The sequence below is a fragment of the Plectrocnemia conspersa genome, unplaced genomic scaffold, assembly GCF_051122295.1.
Source record: "Plectrocnemia conspersa isolate PC_06_02 unplaced genomic scaffold, ASM5112229v1 ptg000007l, whole genome shotgun sequence".
Taxonomy (NCBI): domain Eukaryota; kingdom Metazoa; phylum Arthropoda; class Insecta; order Trichoptera; family Polycentropodidae; genus Plectrocnemia; species Plectrocnemia conspersa.
The window spans coordinates 7,691,626-7,717,056 of NW_028277171.1; the positions used below are offsets into that span (position 1 = coordinate 7,691,626).

General features: G+C 36.6%; 2 protein-coding genes and 3 long non-coding RNA genes across 5 annotated transcripts; 2 read left to right on the forward strand and 3 right to left on the reverse strand.

The window, feature by feature from the left end:
* Positions 1 to 223: 223 nt before the first annotated feature.
* LOC148233788 (putative cytochrome P450 12b2, mitochondrial) lies at positions 224 to 7,883 on the forward strand. The gene is made up of 14 exons (XM_088188958.1): positions 224 to 282; positions 358 to 554; positions 617 to 756; positions 823 to 932; positions 1,002 to 1,118; positions 1,181 to 1,459; positions 1,523 to 1,679; positions 1,743 to 1,991; positions 2,068 to 2,400; positions 6,403 to 6,530; positions 6,593 to 6,871; positions 6,937 to 7,093; positions 7,157 to 7,405; positions 7,482 to 7,883. Exons 2-14 carry the CDS (start codon positions 494 to 496, stop codon positions 7,818 to 7,820), a joined length of 2,598 nt encoding a protein of 865 aa, XP_088045084.1. The 5' UTR covers positions 224 to 282; positions 358 to 493; the 3' UTR covers positions 7,821 to 7,883.
* Positions 2,691 to 4,760, reverse strand: LOC148233789 (uncharacterized). Its single transcript, XR_015810203.1, has 2 exons — positions 3,516 to 4,760; positions 2,691 to 3,442 (listed from the first exon to the last, which is right to left on the reverse strand). It is a non-coding gene; the product is annotated as an uncharacterized LOC148233789 (long non-coding RNA).
* Positions 7,884 to 8,059: 176 nt separating the features above from the next.
* LOC148233790 (uncharacterized) lies at positions 8,060 to 10,354 on the reverse strand. Its single transcript, XR_015810202.1, has 3 exons — positions 10,130 to 10,354; positions 9,533 to 9,671; positions 8,060 to 9,292 (listed from the first exon to the last, which is right to left on the reverse strand). It is a non-coding gene; the product is annotated as an uncharacterized LOC148233790 (long non-coding RNA).
* A 1,882-nt stretch (positions 10,355 to 12,236) lies between these two features.
* Positions 12,237 to 23,958, forward strand: LOC148233791 (putative cytochrome P450 12a5, mitochondrial). The gene is made up of 9 exons (XM_088188532.1): positions 12,237 to 12,393; positions 21,859 to 22,016; positions 22,084 to 22,223; positions 22,286 to 22,398; positions 22,455 to 22,571; positions 22,636 to 22,914; positions 22,973 to 23,138; positions 23,213 to 23,461; positions 23,526 to 23,958. The coding sequence occupies exons 1-9, from the start codon at positions 12,320 to 12,322 to the stop codon at positions 23,853 to 23,855; spliced, it is 1,626 nt and encodes a 541-aa protein (XP_088044658.1). The 5' UTR covers positions 12,237 to 12,319; the 3' UTR covers positions 23,856 to 23,958.
* Positions 13,758 to 19,939, reverse strand: LOC148233792 (uncharacterized). Its single transcript, XR_015810204.1, has 2 exons — positions 18,381 to 19,939; positions 13,758 to 13,980 (listed from the first exon to the last, which is right to left on the reverse strand). It is a non-coding gene; the product is annotated as an uncharacterized LOC148233792 (long non-coding RNA).
* Positions 23,959 to 25,431: the final 1,473 nt, after the last annotated feature.

A 25,431-nucleotide genomic window follows, 5' to 3' on the forward strand; every position in this document is an offset into this window, starting at 1 on the left:
GTAAAGACACGGACATCATTAAGAGGGGGGGGGGCAGGTAAGGGCATTTGATAATGGATGACGAGAAAAATAAATACGTTCTTAGGAAGACCATGGGACACAAACCACGTTTTTAGCAAGACTATTAATTTCGCTGCAACGATTATGGCTGGTCCCGATATAAATTTGTTGTATAAATTATTTATTGTAGATTAATTAAGTCCCTGGCTTGCTTTGTAGATTGAAAATATGGCCAATTATATCACATCAAGTGGAGGGGTCATCAAAAATAATAAATTTAAGGTATGCTTGTATAATAAATCTAAATATGAATTTAATAGTTTAATACAATGGAATAAAAAGATAATATTTTGATAGATATACAAAGACTACTCCAATTGTCCAACATCGGACAATAACTGAAAATGCTAAATGCCCTGTAGCCCCTAAGCAAAATGAAACAAAGCTTTATGTGGATAGAGAATCATGGAATAGGGCTAAACCATACAAACAAATGCCAGGACCAAATCCACTCCCGTTGATTGGAAATAATTGGAGATTTTTACCTTATATCGGTAAGAAAAACTCACTCTATATGCTCGTAAAGTGTATAAATCATTGTATACTTATTTTAAAGGTGAACTTCATCGAGGGAATGAAAATATCTTAAGTTTCATGAAAATCATGAACGAGACATACGGAGATATAGTGAGATTAGACAAACTTGCAAGCCGAGAACCTAACGTCTTTCTGTTTAATCCAAAAGATATAGAAAAGGTTTATACAAAATCATTATATTATACGATTCAATATTATTATATACTTTTATATCATTTTTGATAGGTGTACAAACTTGATGGTATACCTTATCGTGAATTTTTTCCGAGCCTTACATATTTCCGTAGAAATTTTCTACAAAATATATATAATAATGCAGGCGATCTGGTTACAAGGTATGAATAAATAAGCTAATATGGTGTAAATATGTAAATAAGTTAATATTAAATGTGAAAATTTATCAGTCAAGGCAAAGATTGGCAAGACTTTCGCACAAAAGCAAATCCTATTATGATGCAACCTAAAATTGTGAATCAATATGTGGAGCCAGTTGACGAAAATTCGCGGAAGCTAGCAACTAAGTATGAACAATTGGTTTACTACGGTTAAAACGTTTTTTTGTTTATTTCCTTTTTTATTTAAGGATTAAGAGAATTAGAGGAGAAGATATGAGAATTAAGGTTGACTTTTTGACTGAATTACACAAATGGTCATTGGACAATATAGCTTTCATAGCGATGAATGTCAAATTGAATTGCTTATCTGACGATTTGTTACCAGATTCAATATCGTTTAAGATGTTGAAAATGTTCGAAGATTTTTTTACTATTGTAGGAAAAATTGATTGTAAGCCCAATTTTTGGAGATATTTTCCAACGACATTATACAAACAAGCCATGCAACATTATACGGAGCAAACAATGTGAAAATAAAACTGTTGTTCTTTAATTTGATAACTAATTTATAGTTTTATATTGATTTTCAGAATGGGACAAAGTTTTATAGAAGATGCTAAAAAGCAAATTAAGACTATGAAAGCCACTTCCAATCGGATATCAAGTGTTTTTGAGAAGCTATTGGAGGTTGATTCTAAATTTGCTCTTGTATTAAGCCAAGATTTGTTAATAGGTGGTGTTGATACGGTAACATAATATTTTTTCAAAAACTCATTAAATAAACAATGAATAACAAAAAGATTGTTTTAGACATCAACAGCATTGCTTAATATTTTATATTATTTGTCGGTTAATCAATCTAAACAAGATAAACTACGGAAAGAGATATCAATAGTTTTACCTAACGAAAACTCAAAGTTGACAGCTGAAATACTAAGTTCAATGCCTTATCTGAAAGCATGTATTATGGAAGCTGCGAGATTATATCCAGTTACTGCAGGCACAATTAGAACTCTAACTAATGATATTGTGCTAGGCGGGTATCAAATTCCAAAAGGGGTATTTTCAATTTACTAGTTTTAATTACAGCATGGATATTGCAATTATATTTAACGTATATTTATTTTTATTAAAGGTTGTACTTATGTTTCCGCATATGTATATAAGTGTCCAAGAGAAACATTTTCGGAGGCCGGATGAGTATATACCAGAACGTTGGTTAAGAGAAGAGTTCAATTCAGAATTATCGTACAAGAAAGTTCATCCATTTTGCACAATGCCTTTTGGTTACGGAATGCGAGGTTGTATAGGTAAAAGATTTGCACAGCTCGAAATGTTTACTGCGGTGATACACTTCGTTAAAACGTTCAACTTAGCTTGGGAAGGACCTCCGCCGAAGAGAATTACTACTAGTATCAATAATTTAATAGGACCTTACAGATTCATATTTAAGGATATTGAAAAAATAGTATGATTTTAAAAATTGTGTGTATGATACATATTTATTTTAATTTAACATTAAAGGATTTGAAAACATTGCGGTATTTATTTATAAAACGTACGATACTATACGATATTTTAGGTCAACTTTTAGTAAAAGTACGCCTAACTTGTTTTTTCAGTAAAACACTCGCACGTGAATTGGTTGTTGGTTACTAATCTACAAGCTGTTCACAAAAGTATGTTTTTTGTTATTTTAAGAAGTTGAACTTTAAATGAGTTTTTAAATGTATGTATAAATAAAACTATACTGTTTCATATTTCATGTACTATATTTTTCGTAGCTTAGAAGTTAGTATAAAATTATAATATGCTAAATTTTGTAATACCGATTATATAATAGTTTTATTTATTTACAGTATAATATTCATACACGCTTACATAACATACGTATAATATTTACAAAGTATGTTTTATAGGAATATTATAAAATTTATGTTAATAGAACTAATACATATATATACATTGTACACATAATCGAAAGATTAGTTTTATACATTATATATTTTACAAATAAATGGTCGATTGATCTAAGTATGTATAGTAATAATATTGCTAGTGCAATATATTTTTTTATATTTGGCAAAAACTCGAATTAAAATTGTGTAAGTATTTATTTCATGTTCAGTTTTATTTATAATAATATTAAAAAATCATGAACAATGCACTCTTGATAAACATATATTATAAATCATATCATTATTATAGCATATATTTTGTTTTTATTTAACATTTTGTATTCATTGATAAAATGGCCACTCTGCTCTTGGACTATTTTAATATAAGCATTTTGTTATATTAAAAAAAGGTTCTCACACGATTTAGCTCTACGTCTCAATCGCAATATGCATGCTATTAATCTAGGTGTGGTATTCATACGAGCACCGTTTCTGACACTTTGTTTGCCTTTTGTTGTGAAGAACTCCGTTGCGGATTCAATTGAACTTGTGCCAACTCACGGGAAGCTTCAATAAACTTGCATTCATAGCTATTAGCAAGCCTTCTATTAACTTTAAATATAGTAAATATAAGTATTAGAACAAACTCTATATTGAATACTCTCAAATAGTATAAAATACTCACCGCCCATTAGTACGTTGGATGAGCCATCTTTTTGAAACCCAGAGCCAGCGGCTTGGAGCTAAATAAAAAACTACTTGGCATATCAGATTTTTAAAATATTTTCCTAAAATTATAACATATTGATTGAGATGGAATAAGGACATAATATAGGTTATTGGTGATTTAAATATGTATGATGTATATTGAACTAAATATGTATGATGTTTAATGAAACAATTTAATACATTTTTTAGAGTTCAGCTTCCTTATATACATAGTCAGTTTTGTAGTCATTAAATATGTATAATTTTTCAGTAGATAATCGTGAAACTGCAATGGAGCCGAGCATACATAATATGTTATTGGGGTATTGTAAAATTATCAATAATTTAAATTTTTGTCATATAATATAGAACGTACATACATATAAAGGCATCTGCACAGTACTTCTCCAGAATGAGTAAATTGACTTTCTGCCACAAAACTTAAATTATGAATGTCTAACTTGTTTTTAATTTTCCAGCAGTGGCAGATATTTTGTTTTATGTTCTCTTTAATTAGAGCACCAATTTTCAACATCGTTTACTGTTGAAGTTATTGAGTAGTCCGAACATTCTTCGTCGATCCCAATTATTCTGCCATTTTCAATCTTTCTTGTTGCCCACTTATTCACTTCACTTTTACTAATACACTTCTCTCCGAATTGTGCCAGTAATCTTTTATAGATTCTGGAGGGTTTGGTTCCTTCCGAAGACAAAAATATGACAACAAAACGCTGATTCCTGTGGTTGCAGTCGGTAATAGGAATCGGCATGTTTACACTCAGACTGAATATACGTGTATATTTCTCAAGCAATATAATACATATAATGACATTGTATTGAAGTTTTAGATTTATATAAATATTTTGTTTACTTTTCAATATGCAAACATATATAAATAATTTATAGATTACATCTATCATTTAGTGATAAGATTTGTCATGACTGCTTTTGTGTATAAAATATAATAATATCTTTATGAGGTACATATATAAAATTTGAAACAGGGGTATCCAAATATTTTGGAATTATGTTTAATTATAAATATAAACATCTTGTAAATAGTCTGGTAAATAATGGTAGAAAACCACTACAAATCGTGAAGACATTGTGGGTTATGCTTATGCTAAATGATAAGATTTTTTTATTAGCACGACTTTTACTATAAGCAAATCATTTGTATGTTATACTAAGTGTTAATTCTGACGCTTAGTGATTCGGTCTATTATCTGTCTAACAGCACTGATACATTTATTTGATCATCCGATTCATCTGAAATGCATAGAGGACTCATTATTGCTAATAAAATGTGAGTCGTTATCGGTGAATAAATTATAAACTTACATAGTAAAGACAGGGATGTCATTTGAAGGGAGGGGGGCGGGCTGGTGGAGGCATCAGCAATAAAATCGTGCCGTCGCAGTCACGCTGCAACAGCGCTGACAAGATTTTATTGCTTTTGACGTGGATTTTTGATTTCTGAGAAGTAATAATTGTTTTTTGTGCTCTCTTAAAGTAAGTAGTAATATTGTTATGAAAAAACTAAATATGAATGCTACATAACTGAGCGTTTCCATTGTGACGACGAGGCACGATTTTATTGCTTATAAAAATACATACGGCTTTTTACACCGCAATACTGTGTCACGTGGACTATAAGTCGACTCGATGATCAGATTGAACTCTTAGGATTCAGTGACTGTCTAGATGGACCGGATCGAAAGTAGCTGTTTTCTTCGGACTTTTAAGCGTCGTTTTGGTCTTTGCAGCGCTTTGTGAAAGTTCGGTTGATTGTCTAAAAGACGTAGTAAATAATATGATAATGTACATCAGTGTTCTGGTATACACCTGAGAATTGTAGGAAAGTCTAAATTATAAATATCCATTGTATTTGGCACCGACCTTTTTGGGTTTGTTCATGTATTTTTTGAATTGCTTTGACTGTTTATGGATGACAAAAAAGAAAAACGTTATTATGAAGACAATAGGACGCAAACAACGCTTTTAGCAAGTCCATTAATTTCGCCGCAACGGTTACCGGTGGACCCGATATAAATTTATATAGTTATTTACTGTAGATTAATGAAATCTCTGGTTTGGTTTTAGACAAAAAATATGGCCGATTATATCATATCAAGTGGAGGGTTCATCAAAAATAGTAAATTTAAGGTATGCTTGTATAATAAATCTAAATATGAATTTAATAGTTTAATGCAATGAAATAATCAGATCATATTTTGATAGATATACAAAGACTACTTCAATTGTCCAATATCGTACAATAACTGAAAATGCTAAATGCCCTGTAGGCCCTAAGCAAAATGAAACAAAACCTTATGTGGATAGAGAATCATGGAATAAAGCTAAACCATTTAAACAAATGCCAGGACCAAATCCACTCCCGTTGATTGGAAATAATTGGAGATTTTTACCTTATATCGGTGAGAAAAACTCATTTTATATGCTCATAAAGTGAATAAATCATTGAATACTTACTTTAAAGGTAAATTTCATCGAGGGAATGAAAATATCTTAAATTTCTTGAAAATCATGAACGAGACATACGGAGATTTAGTGAGATTAGATAAAATTGCAAGCCGAGAACCTTACGTCTATCTTTTTAATCCAAGAGATATAGAAAAGGTTTATACAAAATCATTATATTATATGATTCAATATTATTATATAACTTTTGATAGGTGTACAAACTTGATGGTATACCTTATCGTGAATTTTTTCCGAGCCTTACATATTTCCGTAAAAATTTTCTACAAAATATATACAATAAGGCAAGTGGTCTGATTACAAGGTATAAATTAATAACCTAATATGTTATATTTGTATAAATAAGTTAATATTTAATGTGAAAAATTATCAGTCAAGGTAAAGATTGGTACGACTTTCGCATAAAAGCAAATCCTATTATGATGCAACCTAAAATGGTGAAACAATATGTGGAACCAGTCGATGAAAATTCGCGAAAGCTAACAACTAAGTATTAACAATTGGTTTACTACAGTTACAAAGTGTTTTTGCTTATTTCCATTTTTATTTAAGGATTAAGAGAATTAGAGGAGACGATAGAAGAATCAAGGTTAATTTTTTGACTGAATTACACAAATGGGCTTTGGACAATACAGCTCTCATAGCGATGAATATTAAATTAAATTGCTTATCTGACGATTTGTTACCAGATTCAGTACCATTTAAGACGTTGACGATATCCGAAGATTTTTTTGCTGTTGTAGGAAAAATTGATTGTCAGCCTAATTTTTGGAAATATTTTCCGACGACATTGTACAAACAAGCCATGCAACTTTATACAGATCACACAATGTAAAAATAATGCTGATGTTCTTTACTTTGATAACTAATTTATAGTTTGATAATATTGCTTTCAGAATGGGGCAAAACTTTATAGAAGAAGCTAAAAAACATATTAATATTATGAAAGCCGCTTCCAATCAGGAATCAAGTGTTTTGGAGAAGCTAATGAAAGTTGATTATGAGTTTGCTCTTGTAATGACCATAGAAATGTTAATAGGGGGTGTTGATACGGTAACATAATATTTTCTCAAATACTCATAGAATAAACAATGAATAACAAAATGATTGTTATAGACGGCAACATCATTGCTTAATATTTTATATTATTTGTCGGTTAACCAATCTAAGCAAGATAAACTACGGAAAGAGATATCAATAGTTTTACCTAACGAAAGCTCAAAGTTGACAGCCGAAATACTAAGTTCAATGCCTTATTTGAAAGCGTGTATTATGGAAGCTGCGAGATTATATCCAGTAACTGCAGGCACAATTAGAACTCTAACTAATGATATTGTGCTAGGCGGGTATCAAATTCCAAAAGGGGTATTTTGAATTTACTAGTTTTAATTATAGCATGGATATTGCAATTATATTTAACGAATATTTATTTTTATTAAAGGTTGTACTTATGTTTCCGCATATGTATATAAGTGTCCAAGAGAAACGTTTTAGGAGGCCGGATGAGTATATACCAGAACGTTGGTTAAGAGAAGAGTTCAATTCAGAATTATCGTACAAGAAAGTTCATCCATTTTGCACGATGCCTTTTGGTTACGGAATGCGAGGTTGTATAGGTAAAAGATTTGCACAGCTCGAAATGTGTACTGGGGTGATACGCTTCGTTAAAATGTTCAACTTAGCTTGGGAAGGACCGCCGCCGAAGAGAATTACTTCTAGTGTCAATAATCTAATAGGACCTTACAGATTCATATTTAAGGATGTTGAAAAAACAGTATGATTTTTAAAATTGTGTGTATGATATATATTTGTTTTAATTTAACAATAAAGTATTTGAAAAATTTTATGGTATTTATTTATAAAGCTTTTAGTGAAAGCACTCCTGATGTCCAAACATATTTTCGCGCATGTGAATTGTTTGTAGGTTACTAATCTACAAACTAGGTTATCTGTTGTTAAAAGAAGTTGTACTTTGAATATGAGTTTTTAAATGTATATATAAATAAAACTATACTGCTCCATATTTTAGTATATTTAGCACATTTTACATAGTTTAGAAGTTACTATAAAATTAAAATATGTTAAATTTTCTAATACTGACAATATAATACATTTATTTATTTACAGGCATATTTATTCATTCATGGCTTAAATAACATATATTTACAAAATCTGTTTTATAGGAATATTATAAAATTTGCTTTAATAGAACTAATAAATATATTTATATATACATAATCGAAGGAAATAAACATGGACCCAAAACAGTTTTTTGATACGTATTTTTATATAATATAATATGCCTATACTATGAACACATAAAATATTCATATAAATTTATACATTGTATATTTTACACAGAAATGGTTGATTGATTTAAGTATAGTAATAATATTGCTTGTTCAATATATACTTTTAAATTTAGCAAAAATGTTATAATCGATATTATATGTGTGTATACATATATTAAATTTTTAAATAGGTGTGTATATTTAAAAAAAATTATATAAACTGTATATTACATAAATTTATTTAATGCATCAGATAATATTGTTTTAAAGAAAAATATTTTACAATAATAATAAAAAATCATGAACATTGCACTCTTGATAAACATATATTATAAATCATAATATTGGTTTAGTATATCATATATTTTTTTTATTCAACATCTTGTATACATTGATAAGATGGTTACTCTACTGCTGGACTATTTTAATATAAACATTTATTCATATTATAAAGAGCTTCTCATACGATTTTGCTCTACGTCTCAATCCCAATATGCGTGCTATTTATCTAGGTGCAGTGTTCATATGAGCACCGCTTCCGACACTTCGTTTGCCTTTACGTCATGAAGAGCTCTGTTGTGGATTCAATTGAACTTGTGCCAAAATTCCTACTAATAATTTGTCAACATTGTGTGCTATTCCACTGGAAGCTTCAATAAACTTGCACTGATAGCTATTAGCAAGCCTTCTACCAACTTGAAATATAGCAAATATGAGTATTAGAGCAAACTCTATATTGAATGCTCGCAAATTGTATAAAATACTCAGCGACCAATGGTGCTTCTCTTTTGCGTTCTAAATCTGCTTTATTAGCAATTAGAATTACACCCCTTGTCGCCATATATTCACCCTTCCACAAATACGAAAGGATGTCTTCAGCTAATTTTAAAGATTGCCTATCTTCAACCGAATACACTACAACGAACACATCTGCGTTGTATGTTGTGCAAGAACTTTCAACCTATAAACAATGTAATAAATAATAATAGAAAATATTGACACATCGAAAATATATTATAGTTTTGCGCTTAGCACAGTGATAATGTTTATATGCTATATTAACTGACATTTCCAACGCAGGATGATCTATAATTTCTGATTCAGTCTCTTGTCCGTTTAATAGCACCGATACATTTACATAAAATATTTATTGTATCCAATAAAATGATGATCATTATAGGCAAATAAGCAATACACTCACCTAGTGAAGCGTCATAAGCACATATATATATTCACTAATAGTAAATTGGCACGTAAGGGCAGTCTATCCAGCGCCAGAGGCTCTGATCATTGCTACTCTATACGGACCTTGGGGTTCTTGGTTCTGTTGTGATCCAGTACTGAAATTATCAATTATGTTATTAAATAATTGTTAAAACTATAAATATGAAGTAAAATAATTAATATAATATATTAGCTTTTTCCATATTTTATTGAAATAAAATTTGTTGTATAAATAAGCTTTTGTTACTCATTTCAAACGTTCACTAATATGTTTTGTAATAAATAGACAAATATTTACATTTTGCATCCAAGTGAAGAGGGTCATCAAAAATATTAAATATAAAGTATGCTTATGTAATAAATGCAGATTTGAATTCAATAGTATTTTTGAGAATATGCGATAATAATGACAATGAGTCACAAGTTAATAGTTGCAGATATTTATTGTTATTAGTTTACGTTACACGTTAAAAATGAGACGAAAAACGATTATTCTCCGAGGTACAATATAATATGTATGGTGAAATATAAGTAGGAAGCGAGATGGAAAAAATTGGAGATTTATTGCACGTACCTATGAAGGTTACCGTTCCTATACAATAATTACAGCTGCTGCACTACACTATTACTAAGAAGTTGACTAGCTAATTTCACCTTCATCTTTTGGTTGTAAAAGTGAATGTGTTTTCGCGATAATTTGTTGGCAAAGTGAAAGTTTTCTTCCTTTTGTAATTGATGTAAATTCCATTTAATACTAGTATTGTGGCGGCGTTCCGACAGTTCCCAGTGTTGTCACACCACCGCCCAAGTTAAGAAGCGGGTGTTTTAAAGAACTGGTAACATTCACTCTCTCTCTCTCTCTCTCTCGCCATGGCCAAAGATTAGCATGCACCGTCCCCGCCAGCTCTCCGAAAAAGGTCGTTTTATTAAATAGCCTTCAGAACCTACATGCGCTACACTATTACCCAAACTATCCATAAATATTTGTTTGGATTCCAACAAATTTATAATTAATTTAAGCATGTGACACATCTAAATAAACTGCTACCGGTTTCTAAGTGCATGAATGCGGAAAAGTAGTTTTAAGATCATTATATTGTGAATTATAGCACACATTTTTAATCATATGCCTCCACTTCACTCTCCGAAAGTTGTCCTAGTGGAAGTTCGACCGAAGTCGGTCAAGGTCGCCGTTTCGAATAGCGTTCGCACAGCCGGGAATTTCATACGCGTGCGCGTTTCCCGACATGGACGTGCTCTCGCGTATTATAACTACGTGCGTGTTTTAAACACAAAAAAAATAAAGCCAAATGGAGAAAAAGGAGATGGTGGATGATTGGAATGCACCGGAATAGATCAATGTTAGTAAATAAGACATTTTATGTTGAATCGAGGCTTCACTGTCACTAATAAATAATAAACAGGAAACGTTCAAGTGTGCAACCAATGAATAATTTCTATTATTGTTTAAGGAAAAGTATGAAAAATCAATTTGCTGAATTGACAATTTGCTGAATTGAGATTTTATATACAATATATAGCTTAGGTCTTTCTCTTTATGATGCATGTAAAATTTACTGCGGATTTTTGCGGTTTTTAACACATTGCATACCTTAAAAATGCATTATTCTTAAAAATGGGACGGGGCTTAGTCGCGAAAGTTAGGACCTAAACCTTTTAAACGATTATAACTCTTTAAATAGGTAACGTGTTAACGTAAAATTTAAAATACAGTTTTGTAATGATTGTAATTTTTTAATAATATGGATACCGTGGTAAAATCAGTAAACGTCAGATTGTGGATCGCGTACTAATAAAATAAAATAAAAATTTGTTCAGAATCACCAAATATACACATATTTAAAAAAAAAACGATACCGAGTATGATAAAATGCTAGTCAAATAATTTTTCTTAATATAAAACAGCAAATTTGTGACATATACAATTTTTTTTTACGCTACGCGGCTAAATTTTTTTTATTACGCTACGCACGGCCGTTCAACACGGAATTCCTCTTCCTCGGGCCAACAATTAAAGAAATGTTAACGTCAAATTTAAAATACAGTTTTGTAATGATTGTATTTTTTTAATCATATGGTTACCGTGGTAAAATCAGTAAACGTCAAATTGTGGATCGCGTACTAATAAAATAAAATAAAAATTTGTTTAGAATCACTAAATATACACATATTTAAAAAAAACGATACCGAGTTTGATAAAATTCTAGTCAAATACTTTTTCTTAATAAAAAACAGCAAATTTGTGACATATACAATTTTTTTTTTACGCTACGCTATGTGCAATCGATTGTCAGATATAATAATAATTTATAATTTAGTTAATCGCTGACGCATTACACATTATCACAGTGCTTCCAAATTACTTTCATGTCACTAAATCTAAAAGAATTAATTATCGGCCGCTAAAAATTTTTTTTCTAGTTAAAGGGTTTATTTGGCAGTACTTATTAAAATTATAATACACATATTTATAATAAGCAATATTCCTGCGCATGCGCTTACATCATCTCTGTGTATATAAATATATTTTAATATAATGTGTTATTATTTAACAGACTTAAATATATACATTTCCTAAATATCTAATGTGGAAAAATATTCATACTTTCTACTGAATATTTTCGCGGCCCCCGCGAGAAATCCTACGGCCCCCAGTTTGGGAAGCACTGTATTATCACACCAAAGTCCAGTCTTGCCGAGATAATTTGATCCGTTGGATTAGTCCTCATCAGTCATATAAAACATGTCGAGAGTGTTATACAAGAGACCAATTATCCTATCAGTACAGCATCATGTGATATTGAAATCAAGTTTCGGGTATGTTTGTATTCCAATGATATTTTATACTAGTATGTGTGAGTTTTATATTTGTATATATGATAACTGCTATTTAGTCCAGTCAAATAAGTAGTTAACCTTAGAATGAAAGATAGAAAGTTGAAATTTTGCAGACCTTTGTTTTGACGTTCTTAACTGGGCGAAAAGGGGGCCAAAAAATACTCCAAGAATTTGTTTTTCACTGTAACTTTTTAATTACTACCATTAATAGACCCATATCTTATGTAATCCTGTAATTAAGGATTATACATAAGTAAAATTTGTTTTGAGTCAATTTCGAAATCGTATAACGGTTTAAAATATAAATTTGAGGTAAAATATCTATTATTTGTGAGTTGACCGTCAGTTTTGCAATTCCAAAAAGGGCAGGTATAAATATAGAGGATAACATTTGGGTTCATTCGCCTTCGACACATCTACAAAAAATGTGTCGAAGGTCGGTTTCCATATTAAGTTAGAACGAGAAAGCTATATGCTTTGGTATACCATCTCCTTCTCAGAACGAATAAATTTTAATTTTACAAGGTCTTTATCTTTATAATTCGTATACATGTTTTCAAAAACATAAATATCCAATTATACAATATTAAATACCTAACCTTAGTTATTTCTTTAATTACGAAATCAAGTATACAAAATCAAGATAATCTATGTTTAAATTTACAATATTATTACATTTATTTATAGATGAAAAGTTGACAAAAACCTCTTTGCGAATTTTATTTTTATATTGTATTTTAAAAATTATAGAACTAGCTACCACACCAATCTCAGACGAGCAATCTAACAATCTAACTCAGAACGAATCATTGTCTGGAGAAAGCCACGTGCTGGCAAATCAGTGTCTCCCAAACTTTTGCCGTGTTTCGTTGTTTGCAAAGCTGATTTTTTATTTTTATTTTTCTAATTCCATCATCTTATACCTTTTATTTAATGTAGGAAGTATTACTATACACTTTGTTATTTTCTGTATATTATATTATACGTATTTGGTGATTTTTTTGCGGTATAAATTGTGATAAAATAGTGGGATATGTCATCCAGACAAGATACAGAAAGACTTTTAGACGAATGTGAAGATGATGTCAATGTCGATGAATATTTTGAAAGTGATTTTGTAACAAACGTGAGATTGTCACAAAAAGAATACATGCAATTTCAACAGATATATCCATAGAGTAAAGAATGTTATATTCTTTACTCTATGAATAGCCCTCTCTATTTAAGATTGGTGTGTAATGTATTTGAGGTTGCTTTGTTTTACTTATCGCTTTCCAAAGTGAGTGAAGCGGTCGTGGGGTTACGCTTCTGTTTTGTTGTTATCGGCAGTCCGGTTAACGATCTGTGATAGGACGTTTGTACAGCGAACTGTACAAAGTGGCCCTTATGAAATCGTCCGGTACGTTCTTGACACGTGTTGACTGGGATCCTTCGACAGTCGTCGATATTAAACCTCGAGCGCGTGTCCTGGAGATGGTTGCTCAGACAGGAGGCGAGGTGTAGAATCCGTGTAGTCCAGTGAGTGTTGCAGTGTCAGAAGTCCTGAGTAGAATGTGTTAAGTGAGTCTAAGTCTAAGTAATTGTGTTTTGAGAAGCTGCGCGGTGCGCTTCGTTCTCACTCTGGATGTGATTGTCTGTTTGTTGTTGTCGGTTTATGTCGTCTATCTGGAAATAAGATGTAATTGTCTGTAGTAGATGTCATGTGTGACTAAGTTGGATTACTACTCATCTGTTTTATGGCGGCTCGTATTTCAGCACATCTCTGGGGTGCGGGTTTCCGTACGGGTCATCTGCGCTGGACAGGCTCTTTATGGTGTCGTTGGGCACGGAGGGCAGTGTCTTGTGAAATCTCGTTGAGATTTCCTTGATGAACTCCATGATCAGTCTGGTGTCGGTATCCTTCCGGATGTCGACGTTCCTGACGAACCACGGGGCGTCTACTGCTTCTCGCAATATTCTGTTCTGCACGACCTGCAGTTTGTCTATGAGTGTCGGGCGGGCGTATCCCCACACTGGGGCCGCGTACGTCATGATGGGTCGGATCATTGTTTTGTATAGTAGAACCTTGTTTTTAAGGCTGAGTTTGCTACGTCTGCCCGTGATAGGACGGAGCGCCGCCATGCCTCCTATGGCCTTGGTTCGCATATGATTGATGTGCGGCTTCCATGTTAGTCTCTCGTCGAGGATGAGTCCGAGGTAGCGAGTTTCGCTGACCCACGGGATCCCCTCTCCGAACATCTTAACGGAGCCGACTGATCTGTTTTTCCTGCCGGGCCTCCTGGTGAAGAACACCGCCGCACTTTTATTCGGGTTGATCGAAATTCTCCATTTCCCGAACCAAGTTTCGAGAGTTTCACACAGCTGCTGCAGTTTGGTCGTGATTAGTTTCGGACTGGCCGAGGTGAACGATATTGCCGTGTCGTCGGCGTAGAGCGCTATTTGCGCCCTGCGGTCCTCCGGGATGGGGATGTCCGCGGTGTAACACGTGAAGAGAAGTGGTCCCAGTATCGAGCCCTGTGGCACGCCGGCTGCGATCGGTTGCATCGTAGACAGCTCTCCCTCCGAGCGCACCCTGAAGTGTCTGTTTTGTAGATAGGAATGCATTAGTTGGCATAACGGTAGCGGGACGTTGCTCTTCAGCAGTTTGTGCAGTAGCCCGACGTGCCAGACTTTGTCAAAAGCCTTAGCGACGTCGAGGAAAATCGCCCCCGTCGACAATTTCAGCGAGAATCCTCGGTTGATCTTCTCGACGACTCTCATCAGTTGGTGTACTGACGAGTGTTTGGGGCGGAATCCGTGCTGCACTGCTGGGATGATCGATTTTTCCTCCGCGCATTCGCGTAGTCTGGATTCGATGACTCGTTCGCAGACCTTCCCCACGATCGAGAGAAGACTGATCGGCCTATAGTCTGACGTTTTGGTGCCTCCAGTCTTGGGCTTCCGTATCAGGATCACTTGTGCCTCCTTCCATTTCTGTGGAAAATATCTAAGTTTTAGTGTGGCATTTATCAGTGAAGTGAGGGCGAGGATGCCGCTATCCGGAAGGGATTTTAGCGCCCTCGCCGTTACCTTGTCCGGGCCTGGTGCTTTGCCTATCTTGGTGCGTGCTATGCAGGCTCGGATCTCGCATTCGTTGGTGGGCTCCAACTCGCTCTCTGTTGGAACTTGCAGTGCGTCTCGGGTCTCGTTACTCAGTCTGGCTACCATGTCAGCGTCGACGTGTTTGTCTGTGGGCGTAAATTGTTCCCTCAGGCCATCGGCGAACGTCTCCGCCTTATCTTCGGGCGAGACGGCAAGGGAGCCATCTGGCCTTTTGATGGGCGGGACTGAGTCGCGTTTGACTCGGAGAGATTTAGCCAGCTTCCAGATGGAGTTGTCTTGTGTGGAGAGAGTTGCGATTCTGTTCGCCCATCTCTCGTTTCTGAGCTCAGCGAGCCGCGACTTGACTTCGCGATCTAGTCGATTCGTCTCTCTTTTGTCGGACGGGTTTCCGAGTCTCGTCCAGTGTCTTTTCGAGCGATTTCTCTCTCGTATCAGTTGCCTGATAGCGAGGGGGACCGGAGGCTCCTCCTTCGTGACGACTGGTGTCGAGTTCAAAGCGACCGCCTCGAGAATCTCGCTGGTGAATCTGTCGGCCGCCGAGTCCAGGTCTTCGGGACTGGCGAGTCCTGCCGGGCAGGAAACGATTGTTTCTGCTGTCGACTTGAATTTTACCCAGTCCGTGCGGAACCTTTGCGGGGCCGCTAGGGGCGCGCTGGAGAGGTTCAGCACCATCATGACTGGATTGTGGTCAGAGGACAGCTCGTACAGGTTAGTGAACGCGTAGCCTCCGTAGTAGTTCTTGAATAGGGCGATGTCCAAGACATCCTCGTAGTTCGGTCGAATGAGGTGGTAGAACGTCGACGTGTCCGGAGCGTCCACGTGCAGCGTGTGTGGCTGTCTTTGGATGTAGGCGAGTAGCTCAAGTCCGTTGGCGTTCGTGCGCAGCGAGTTCCATCGAGGGTGTTTCGAGTTGAAATCCCCGGCGATGATGGTCGGAATTGGCGAACCTAGAAGAGAGTTAAGATCAGTGCTGAGTAGTCTTCTATTCGGTGGGTTGTAGAAAGATGCTACTCGGATTCGTTCTCTGTTGGTCAGCTCCACGACTAGGATGGTGGCCTCGGCGTGCTGCAGCTTCTGCGTGGGCTCTTTGTAGTGCTTCAGTCCGTTTTTGATGTAGACGGCGGTCCCACCGCCCTTTCTGTCGGTCCTGTCGTCTCTGTGCAGTACGTAGCCGGGGATGTTCGCTCTGTAGCCAGCCCTGAGGTGAGTCTCGTTGACTAGGACTGCGTCGAGGCAGTGGTGCCTCGCGAACAGCTCTAGATCATGTCGTTTGTTTTGGAGACCGTTTGCATTCCAGTACACTAGTCTGAACTGTTCGTTGCCTGTCAGATCCATTTATTTTCTGCCAAAGATCGACATCAGCTGGGCCAGCAGGGGCAGGGCCTCGGCGAGCATCGGTAGTGTGGCCTCGAGCGTCGGGGAGAGGGCTTTTAGGTCCACCATCGGCCTTGATTCTCTCGTCTTTCCGGCATCTGAAACAGACGTAGTGGGGAGGGGGGGAGAAGGGGTAGGAGTGGGCTTCGGAGACCATGTTAGTTTGCCTGCTGATACCTGGGCTCCGGTCGCTGCTTTGGCGTATGTGACGGCGTTGGGAGACTTGGCGCAACTCCTGTAGTTCGCCGGATGTTCCCCCCCGCAGTTGACGCACTTCGGTGGCTGTTCCCTCTTTTTTTTGCATTCCCTCGTGAGGTGAGGGCCTGCACATTTGACGCACGCGGGGGCTACGGCACAGAAGCTGGCTCCGTGTCCGAATCCCTGGCATCGGTGGCACTGAGAGAGGCGGCCGGGCAGCCTCCTTAGCTCCTCAGCTCGCACGTTGAGTTCGAGCACGCTTCGGATCTGGAACAGGGCCTTTCCCTGTTCATTTCTGTCGGCTTGCACGAGCATCAGCGGGATGTCTTTTCCGCGCGACTTCATTCGGTGCACCGATTTCACCGGATATTGTGCACTGAGCGCAGCCAAGACGTCGTCGGTGTCTACTCCTGTGGGTATCCCTCTGATTACCACTTTGAGGAGCTTTTCTTCCTGGAGCTGGAAAGTGTGGTACTCCAGCTTCCTATCTGTGAGCAGCCTGGTCACAGCTCTGTAGTGATCCGCGGTGCCCACCTGGATTTTGATCCCGTCTCGAGTCTGTTTGGCTGACGAAACTGGGATGGCCATGCGTCGTAAGTCAGCCAACAGTTTTACGTAGCCGGCCCCGTTTTTGACGAAGACGGGCGGCACTTTTCCCGTCTTCGGAGGGGAACTCGTCTGTGGTTGGGTTTCAGGTGCTGGCTCCGAAGTTGCGGACTCGGAGTCTGCTGTTCGGCGCGACTTCTTCCTCCTCGTCCTCTTGCTTACTTTCGTGAACTCGTCCGTTTCCATCTCCTCACTAGAAGAGAGGCTGGACGAGTCAGTCTGCACCTGAGTCGTGGGCTCAGTCTGTGTCAGAAGAGTCGGTGACGGAAGAGCCGGTGTCGGAAGAACCTGAGATTTTGCCGTTGTCGGGGCTGATGCAGTCGGCTGCTCCGGCTTCTTAGCGGAATGATCGTTCTGTAGGCCTACGAGGTCCCGCAGCTTCCGGTTTTGCGAATCCAGTTCCCTCACAGTCTTCGTAAGTAGCGCGATGTTCCTCGCATCTCTCTCCATGCGCACCCTCATCTCCTCGATTTGAGCTTTTAGCTCATCTGTCACGCGATCGCGCATGCGCGAACGAGAGCGAGAGCGAGATCGGTCGCATGACGTTCCTTCGGCGGGGTCGGCAACTGGGGGGCGCGAGGACCTTTTGCCTGCGCGCACGGTGGCACTTGGGTCGGCCATCTCAGCCAGCCCTGCGCTCACACACACACACAAACGCACACACGCACACTCGTCGTTAAGTGAGCCATTTGGTACCTCCTTATAATCCCGGTCGGGTGTGCAACAGCATCCCCACTCCGCGCGTTGCTCGCGGTGGCGGGGATGCGGTGTTATTGTACGACGCCGCTTAGTTCGGGCGCGCGGCTCAGCGGGACAATCACTTTCACTTTATGCTGCGTCACGGACGGTCGTTTCGGGGTCCCCATAGTACTCCCCCTCTTAGCAATTTACGGTTGCGAAATTTAACCAAGAGGAGAAGCTAAGGCTCGTTCAGACTGATGTGGTCTCGTGCGCAGCGTGGGTCAGTGCAGATGGAAGCAGAACCAGTTGGTTGATGATTGTGTGGACGTATGTACAGCGAACTGTACAAAGTGGCGTTTGCGAATCTCTCAGCTAACGGAAAAGTAGGGGTTCGGGGTCCGTTTGTCACTTGCGCATGACCTGGTCCTCCAATGTGCATACTTCTACCTTAAAATATTAAGAATAATATTATTACTACAATTAAAATATATATTTCAAGATACTGCTGTCCGTTGTCTGTATTTTTGTGTAGACTCGTCTGTCGTTGGTTGAAGTTGTTGCCGAAAATGTGAACAGTATCCCAAACGTTTCGGGAATTTCACTGTTTAGCCAAATCGTGTCTGATTAAGTTTACAGTCGAAACTTAGACAAAGAATTGGTGTTGCTGTTGGAGATGTGTCTCCAAATAGTGTGCGGAGCTATGTATGTGGCACTCGGAGGTCCCGGCCGGCTAGGAAGCTCCCAGCCGCGTCCACAGGAAGCTCTTCGCAGTGGAGTTGCATTGCAGCGGGTCGTCGTTTAGTTTGTGGTTGAAACTGAAACGATCAGTCGGTGCTGCAATCCGTTGCTAAGTTTATAGTCGAAACTTAGACGGGCGTTGTCGTTGCTGGAGATGTGTCTCCAGACAGTGTGCGGAGCTGTGTATGTGGCACTCGGAGGTTCCGGTCGGCTAGGTAGTTCCCAGCCGCGTCCACATGAAGCTCTTCGCAGTGGAGTTGCATTGCAGCGGGTCGTCGTTTAGTTTGTGGTTGAAACTGAAACGATCAGTCGGTGCTGCAATCCGTTGCTAAGTTTATAGTCGAAACTTAGACGGGCGTTGTCGTTGCTGGAGTAGTGTCTCCAGACAGTGGGCGGAGCTGTGTATGTGGCACTCGGAGGTTCCGGCCGGCTAGGAAGTTCCCAGCCGCGTCCACATGAAGCTCTACGCAAGCATGTGTGATGGTCATCGTTGGTTGCGGGTTGGTTGAAACACTGGTATTGGCTGGAGAATCCATCGCATCGGGGTCACCAATGAAGCGGTCGTGGGGTTACGCTTCTGTTTTGTTGTTATCGGCAGTCCGGTTAACGATCTGTGATAGGACGTTTGTACAGCGAACTGTACAAAGTGGCCCTTATGAAATCGTCCGGTACGTTCTTGACACGTGTTGACTGGGATCCTTCGACAGTCGTCGATATTAAACCTCGAGCGCGTGTCCTGGAGATGGTTGCTCAGACAGGAGGCGAGGTGTAGAATCCGTGTAGTCCAGTGAGTGTTGCAGTGTCAGAAGTCCTGAGTAGAATGTGTTAAGTGATCCTTGATCCTTGATCATGTCGTTTTTGGTGTACCGTGGATGTTGATCCTTTTACACCTTTGTCTGTCTGAAAAGATAATGTATATATTATCTGTGTTTTATCTGTTGTTTAGATATGGGTTGGGCTGGGTTTGCGGTAATGGGAGGGGAGGTGGTTGGTAGTTGGCGGGTTAGGATACCTTGTGGGCGTTTGTGTTTGTGGGGGATGGTGTTTGGATCTAGGTCCGCTAGGTGTTTAATGGAATTGTTGTCTATCTTAGGGATGTGCCTGTAGAACTGTTGAGCTAGTTTGAGAATGTGGTCAAAGAGGTATGGCGTGTTTGTGTCGTTATGTATTTGTTCGTTCCTTACGAACCATGGCGCTTTTACACTTGTGCGTAAAATCTTGTTTTGGCATACTTGCATCTTTTTGATGTGAGTTAGGGCTGCTGTACCCCATATAGGGGAGGCGTATGTTAAAGTGGGTCTGATGATGGCTTTGTAAAGCAATAGTTTGTTTTTTAGGTTGAGGACGCTACGTCTTCCTATGAGTGGGTATGAGTGGGTATTAATGTGTAAAGTGAGCCATTTGGTACCTCCTTATAATCCCGGTCGGGTGTGCAACAGCATCCCCACTCCGCGCGTTGCTCGCGGTGGCGGGGATGCGGTGTTATTGTACGACGCCGCTTAGTTCGGGCGCGCGGCTCAGCGGGACAATCACTTTCACTTTATGCTGCGTCACGGACGGTCGTCTCGGGGTCCCCATATGAGTATTCTGTTGATTCCGTCGTAGATAAATCATCCAAGTATTTTTCTATGGAAGAATTTGTTAATTCTCTAAGAGTTATTTTGATTTATTTGATAGCTTGATTTAGTTTTTGTTTGTCCTTGGAGCTCTTGTGATCTGCTATTGTTTATAAATTTTTTTTTCGATTAATCAGATATTTTTTATGTATGTATGATCACTGAGTTCCGGAGTTACTTGCAGTGCTGCTTTATGTATGTTTTCGACAAGGTGTTTAATTGCAAGCTCTATATCTTCTTCTGTTTTTAATGATATATGTATCTAATGATATCAGGTCGTTTAATGATTCAATAAATGGTGCCTAATTTCTTCTCTTATTATAAAAGGGCGGTGTTTTCGTCTTATTTATTACTTTTGTACACAAGGTAATTACGATCGGAGAATGATCTGATGATAGGTCTAATGAATATTACACTTTGAAATAATTTTCTGAGATTCCTTTTATAACGCAGAAGTCGATAAGGCTCGGACTTCTTCTATCAGAGGGCCAATATGTAAATTGACCAGTAGAAAGATAAGTGAGGTTGTAAGTTTTCAAAGCTTTTAATAGTTGTCATCCTTTTGGTGTTGTCAAGCACGGGGCCCTAGGCGAGTGCATTTATTACGTATGCTCAAAGCCGGCCCTGCATCGGACGTCTCTCGAAAGTAAAAAGTATTTTTAGACTTTCCTTCTTTGAGTAAGATTGTCCTTCTTTTGTCTTTATTTGTCATCCATGAAAAAAAGTTTCTGAGATGGCATTTGAACAACAATTTCTGAAATGACCATTAATTACTTTCTGTAGCAATTTGTCCTTTTTATTTATTATTTTACAAGTAAAATCTGTTATTTTTTACCTACGGGACATTTAAATGTTTATGCAGGACGCGGGACAAATCACTATGTGCCTGACGTCTGGCAAAGTAAGCAAAACTAGAAATAAAAACATATACATAGTACCATTACCGCTCAATTATAAAATGAATAACTGTAATTTGTATTATATTTTACATTTGGAATTAATTTGATATTTTTGTATAATAACTATATTATTAACGTAAAACGGACTCAATATAATAGAATTCATATTTTTTTCAGATAAAAAATATATATATTTTTGTACAGATGCTTAAATATTTATACTTTCATAGATTAAAATCAACTGCAAGTCATGCCGCTGTAAAACAAGATGAACCAAAGGCTCAAATAGACACAGTATCATGGGATAAAGCAAAACCTTTTAAACAAATACCTGGACCAAATCCAATACCGATATTTGGTAACACATGGAGATTTCTACCATTCATTGGTAAGTTAATTTAAGAATAATAATTAATAATATTGTGTAATATATTGAAAAAAAATGTTATTATTAGGAGAATTTTATGGACTTGAACATCGGATAGTTAATTTCTTCAGAAAACAGAACCAAACCTATGGAGAGATTGTCAGAATGGAAGGGATTATTAATCAACCGCGTTCAGTTTATCTTTTTAATCCAGAAGATATTGAATTGGTATGCATTTTAATCAAATTATAATCACATTAAAATTTAATAATTATAATAATATTAAATAGGTATACAAACTTGAAAGCATATCACCTGAAAGAGATATATTACCAAGTTTATCGTACTTTCGCAAAACTTACCGACAAGATTTATTTCAAGATGCCCGTGGACTTCTTACGAGGTATATAAATGATGTAACACCAATTTTGTTTAATTTTATAGTATATTTTTTGTTAGTCAAGGAAAGGAGTGGTCCGATATTCGCACTAAGGTTAATCCCATTATGATGCAGCCAAAAATGGTGAAACAATATGCGGAGCCGGTAGATGAAATTTCACGTGAATTTATCGCTAAGTATTATTTTATACAATAATTATTTGATAATGATGAATTAATATTAATATTTATTTTAATACAGAATTAAACGAATGAGGAAAAGTGATGGGACGATCAATGCTGATATGTATAAAGAAGTGAACAAATGGTCTTTGGAGAGTATCACATTCATAGCCGTCAATTCTAAACTGAATTGCCTCAGTGATGACTTACCGAATGACTCTGTGCCTTATAAGTTGATGAATTTAGTTGAAGAAATCTTTATAATTTCTGGGCAGATCGATTTTAAACCGAGTTTATGGAAATACTTTCCTACTCCGGCGTTTAAAAAAGCCATGAGATTATATAATGAGCAAGTGAGGTTAGTATTCTTGCTGTAATTCATAGTCTGACTTTAAAATAATGGTTAACAATTATAGTTTGGGTGAAGATCTTATAAAAGAAGCCAAAGAACGCATTGAAAGTGAAAATAAAGAAGAAAGAGATCCATCACATGAACCAAGCGTTTTAGAAAAACTATTGAAAATAGACCCTAAAGTTGCTGTAGTAATGTGTTTAGATATGCTACTTGCTGGAGTAGATACTGTTAGTTATAAACCTACTATAAATTATAATAAGTAAAGTATGTATAACCAATACAAATAAAATATATATTATAGACATCGACTGCTTTAATACAAGTTCTGTATCAACTATCAATCAATTCGTCGAAACAAGAAACATTAAGAGATGAGATATCTTCGATTCTACCTAATAAAGATTCTAAGCTAACTGCAGAAATGTTAAACTCAATGCCTTACTTAAAAGCTTGCATTAAAGAGGCTGGAAGATTGTATCCAGTTACACCCGGAACCTTTAGAGTTTTATCTAAAGATACTGTATTATCTGGATATCAAGTTCCCAAAGGGGTAATATTGAATTTGAAGATTTTATCTATCTAATATATTAATACAATTTTGTTATTTTTTTCAGACTTTAGCACTATTTCCACATATGTCTTTATGTGTCACTGAAAAATATTTCCCCAGAACTTTGGAATTCATTCCTGAACGATGGTTAAGAGACCAAAAAGATACAGAGATATGGTATAAAAATGTTAATCCATTCTGCGTAATGCAATTTGGCTTTGGCTCACGATCTTGCATTGGAAGGCGATTTGCTGAACTTGAATTGGAGATAGCAACCATACACTTTATCAAAAATTTTAATATTTCTTGGCACGGTCCTCCACCTACATATATACACACCAGTCTTGACTATGTAAAGGGCTCTTACTCATTTGTGTTCAAGGACGTTAATTGAATATTTCTTTGTACATATGATTTTTATACTATATCCAACGTTTATTTGTGAATGTATGTTGTATATGAGATTATTATTTTATTAATAAAAGTATACTATTTACTAATTTTGTTTTATATTTCACGTAGAAGTTAGTATAAAATTACATGAATGTTCTGTAAAATTCCTTGTTCCATGCTGGGTATCACTAGTAAAAAGTTTTTTCACGTGTAACATATTAATTTAAACAGGGCTGTGAGTTCACAGATATTTAATAGATTTTCTATATACAAACAGTGGTACGGAGCGAGGGTCGGATTTTTCAGTCCTCTCTTGTAGTCATCGTAAATTGCGAATTCCTTAACAGCTTACTGCTGTTAAAGTAGCAGCTTGTTGAACCGTGTCATTGGCTGATAGGGTGAGTCCTGGTGTCAGTAAGCGTTGTACTCAAACCATTTTATGAGTCCTCTGAATACCTAAGCGTGACGATGAAATTTGCATAGTACATTGTCTTCTACCTAATTATCTTTTTATATGAGACGACAATATTTGCCCAGTCCATTTGATAGGCCATTTTTTTGAGACCCAGAACCAGCGGTTTAGAGCTAAATAAAAAAACTATTTGGCATATCAGTATCTTTAAATATTTACGGAAAATTAAAACATATTGACTGAGATAAAATATGGAAATTATATGGGTTATTTGTGATCAAGTCCTATAAAAATATTAAGTTAAATATATATGTATGTTTATTGAAAAAAATGAAAACTAATATAAATTAGTCAGTTTTGGAGTCATTAAATATATATAATTGTTCAACAGATAATCGTGGAAACGTGGAACTGCAATAAAGCCGAGCATACTTAAAGTGTTGTTGGAGAATTGTAAAATTATCAATAACTAAATTTTTTGTCATATAATATACTACGTACATATTAAGGCATCTGCACAGTAAATCTCCAGAATAAGTAAATTTACTTTCTGTACATAACTTAAATTATGAATGTCTAACCTGTTTATAATTTTCCGACAGTAGCAGATATTTTGTTTTATGTTTTCTACAATTAGAGCACTAATTTTCAACATCATTTGCTGTTGAAGTTATTGAGCAGTCTGAACATTCTTCGTCGATCCCAAGTATTCTGGCATTTACAATCTTACCTTCTGCCCACTTAAACACTTTACATTTACTAATATACTTCTCTCCGAATTGTGCCAATAATCTTTTATAGATTCTGGATGGTTTTGTTCCTTCTGAAGACAAAATATGACAACAAAACACTGATTCCTGTGGTTGCAGTCGGAAGTAGGAATCGACATGTTTAAAATCATATTGAATATACGTGTAGATTTCTCTAGCAATATATTTAATATGTATGATGGCATTATATAGAAGTTTTAGATTTATACATATATTTTATTTACTTTTCAATATGCAAGCATTTATAAATAATTTATAGATTACATCTATCATTTAGTGATTAGATTTGTTATGACTTCTTTTGTGTTTAGATTATATTATTATCTTTATAATGTACATATATAAAATTTGAAACAGGGGTATGCAAATAGTTTGAAATTATGTTTAGTTGTAAA